The sequence below is a fragment of the Monopterus albus genome, unplaced genomic scaffold, assembly GCF_001952655.1.
Source record: "Monopterus albus unplaced genomic scaffold, M_albus_1.0 scaffold536.1, whole genome shotgun sequence".
In the NCBI taxonomy this organism is placed as follows: Eukaryota; Metazoa; Chordata; class Actinopteri; order Synbranchiformes; family Synbranchidae; genus Monopterus; species Monopterus albus.
This window is the reverse complement of record NW_018128416.1, coordinates 99,435-102,439: the sequence shown is the minus strand read 5'-3', so window position 1 is coordinate 102,439 and position 3,005 is coordinate 99,435. Positions and strand designations below refer to the sequence as shown.

At 37.1% G+C, this 3,005-nt stretch overlaps 1 protein-coding gene across 5 annotated transcripts in view; it reads right to left on the bottom strand.

The window, feature by feature from the left end:
- Positions 1-1,356: 1,356 nt before the first annotated feature.
- Positions 1,357-3,005, bottom strand: part of frrs1a (ferric-chelate reductase 1a) — a 14,383-nt gene continuing 12,734 nt past the window's right edge. For 3 of the 5 annotated variants that reach the window (XM_020588398.1, XM_020588399.1, XM_020588397.1), the window contains 3 exons: positions 2,489-2,608; positions 1,828-1,899; positions 1,358-1,603 (listed from right to left, as the gene is read on the bottom strand). In XM_020588398.1, the coding sequence (XP_020444054.1) occupies positions 1,406-1,603; positions 1,828-1,899; positions 2,489-2,608 (390 nt within the window). In that variant the 3' untranslated portion in view covers positions 1,358-1,405. Of the gene's footprint in view, positions 1,604-1,827; positions 1,900-2,488; positions 2,609-3,005 lie in introns of all 5 variants that reach the window. The other 2 variants (XM_020588400.1, XM_020588401.1) reach the window with 1 other exon arrangement.

Sequence of the window (3,005 nt, the reverse complement as noted above, 5' to 3'; positions counted from 1 at the left end):
TGGTTAGGATTTCCATTATTTTATTATACTTATACTTTTATTATGCTATATTTGTTTTACTGAACAGTATAAAGTGGTGAAGATGAATTTTCTAATTAGTTTCAGTCACCCATCGTCTCCATCCCACCACTGCAGAGAGACAGTCCACAAATCATAGATTTCAACTTTCCAAATAAAAGAGTACAATGTCTTTCCCTTTCCCTTTTATTGCACTTTGTAACATCTGTGTAGTCTTTGACTGTGTGGTGCTGATCCTTGCTGAGGACAGTTCCAGATATTAATTGTCCAATAAACATGATAACTAGTGTTGTGGTAAATCATGCGGTCCTTTGCTGTACTATTATCTTCTTGGCTGTACTCAAGACTGAAAAGCAGGTTTTGAGAATCATTTCTGGAATAGAGAATTTGGAGTCATCGTTGAGCAAGTATACAGCTAGATCCACTGGAAAGTGTGTGTCTATGATGAGGTGGTATTTCATCCAGAATATGCACACTTCTGGGGATTCCCACACAAAATGTAAAAGTGAGCCTCATGTTTCATGGGGGCAGAATTACAACATGGATCTGGAGTCAGTCTCTTTTGATGTCAAATCCTGAAAGTCACAAAACTGACAACATTTTATGTATATGAATGAGTTGGTGATCTGGGTATTAGTCCACAATGAGTTCCAGTCCAAAACTTTTTCCATTTTTTTCAAAGAAAACAAATATCAATATTGCATTGTGCAATCAATTCTTAGAAGTCTAATATTGTATTAGTCCCAGGACTTCTTCCAGGACTCTAACACCTATGCTCTCCCACAACTGATTAAGAAAAGCCCTTACTCCTGACAAAGGTTGCTACTGTTCCAAATTGGAGAAACCAACCTTCTCGTTTTGCCATTTGCCATATCATAAAGATGCTGATGAAGAACTTCACACAGCCTGTTTGTTTTTTTGTTTGTTTTTTTAACACCAGAAACTGTTCTTCTTCTGTAACAAAAACTTCAGAGTAGAGTGACAGTACAGTATTTACATTAGTACCCATAGTTTGCATCGTGGTACAAAATTTTGGGCAACACATTTTGCTATACGCATGTGCCAAACCCTTCATGCATAGCTGGACGTGTTCATGGCTGTGTAGCTTGCATAGAGTCTGACAGAGCCCTCAGAGTCAGATATTTTTCCATAGTCTTAAAAATAAGGACAGTATGAACTTCATTCACTTCCTAAAACAACCATTTACACTAAACATAATCCAGCCAACAGATACACTGCCACCACATTGTAATCGGGAAAACAGTGTAGTCATCTATGAATGTAATTTCTAAGAGACAGTGTTAACTTTGGATAGAAGCTGTTTGTCGTTTCCATGTTAAGCTGAGCTAACCACATCCTGACTGTAGTTTTAAGTTATATTTAGTCTTCAGTGATCTCTGCTCATGCACGTTCTATTCACATTGCACTGGATCTTTTCAGAGAAAGCCTGCTTGTATGTATTTTGAATGGGTTGTTCATGTTTCACCTGTGACTGGTCCTCAGGGTTTGTTCGTCCACTGACAAAGGCAGCACTCACTGATACTTTATCCCCACTTTTTATGCACATATACACATCATCATTGCCCTGCACACAAAAATGCAAACAAAAAATGCATGAGGCATATACTGTTCAGGTTAATAGAATAGAGATGCGGCATGTTGGTAAATTAATCAGAACAGGAAGTTGTTCATCTCAGAAATCATTCAGAAAACTAAGCTTAAATCTGCCATTTTTCAGACTACACTGAACATCAACCTTTTTGTAAAGTATTACACAGTGGGTTGTTTTATACTGAGGGACTAACTTACCATCCAAGTGTCATAGGACAGAGCAAAGGCAACATATCCTTCTGCTGGGCCACTCAGCTCAAACATCACAGACTGCAGAGAAGAGTGATGAAGATGCAGTAAGTGACAACCTGAGTCTGAGGATTTGTCAGTAAGATTCAATATATTCTTCATATCATTTCAGGTCTAGTCTAGATTAAGCTATGAATAATGCCATGACTTAAACAAGACAAGAATAGAAACATACATTTTTCTGGGTCATATACTCTTTGATCTGACTGTCATATCAATATTATATTATTTATAATATTTTGAATTTGCCTACTTACATTCATATGATCTAAGTGTGTGTGTGTGTGTGTGTGAGACAGTTGCTACACAACTTTCTGTAATTCTCCAGAATTACAGAAAGGTTTTTAAGAAAAACCAGAAAGAACCATACAATGTAGTGTGAAAGCTCATCCTTAACCCTGGTTGTTTGAACAAAAACCCTTAAAAATTCACAGTCAGAACAGAATCTAACTATGTTTCTTCTTCTATTGTGACTAAGGCAGTCTAGTAGGTTATCTTAGCAAATCCTGTTAACACTTAATGTCTCAGTTTTACTGATATTACAATGACATGTAGCACCTTTAATTGTCTTAAGCAGGCTACTAGTAATTTCAGCAGATAAAAGTCAAACCATTGCATCTGGTCCCTCTGTAGTCATGGACAGGAAGAAGCAGTGAGGATCTTCCTTTGGATCACAGCCTGGAGGCTCTAGCAGGCAGGACTTTGACTGGCCACAGCCATCAGAACTGAACTAAAGGTGTTTGGCAAGGCAAGTTTATTTATAAGCACATTTTCACACACAAAGGCAATTCAAAGTGCTTAACATGACACATTGATAAATCACTAAAAAGAATACAAACTTCACAGAGATTTATAAAACTTTAAAATGTATACATATATGGATAAAACTGAATGCAAATTAGAAGCAACAATTATATGACAACACAAAGCAGCAACATGCAAGTGTAGGGACCTAGTACTGTTAGGATAGTGGTGGCAAACTGGATTCTCACTGTTCTCAATATACTTTGTACCCATTTTCCTTAACCTTCCAAAGACTAACCACTTAGTAGTTTAACATCAGAGATGGATGTACTTTCTTCTGGACATGTGATGTATTAGTGTCTATACAGTCAGCTAAACAGCAC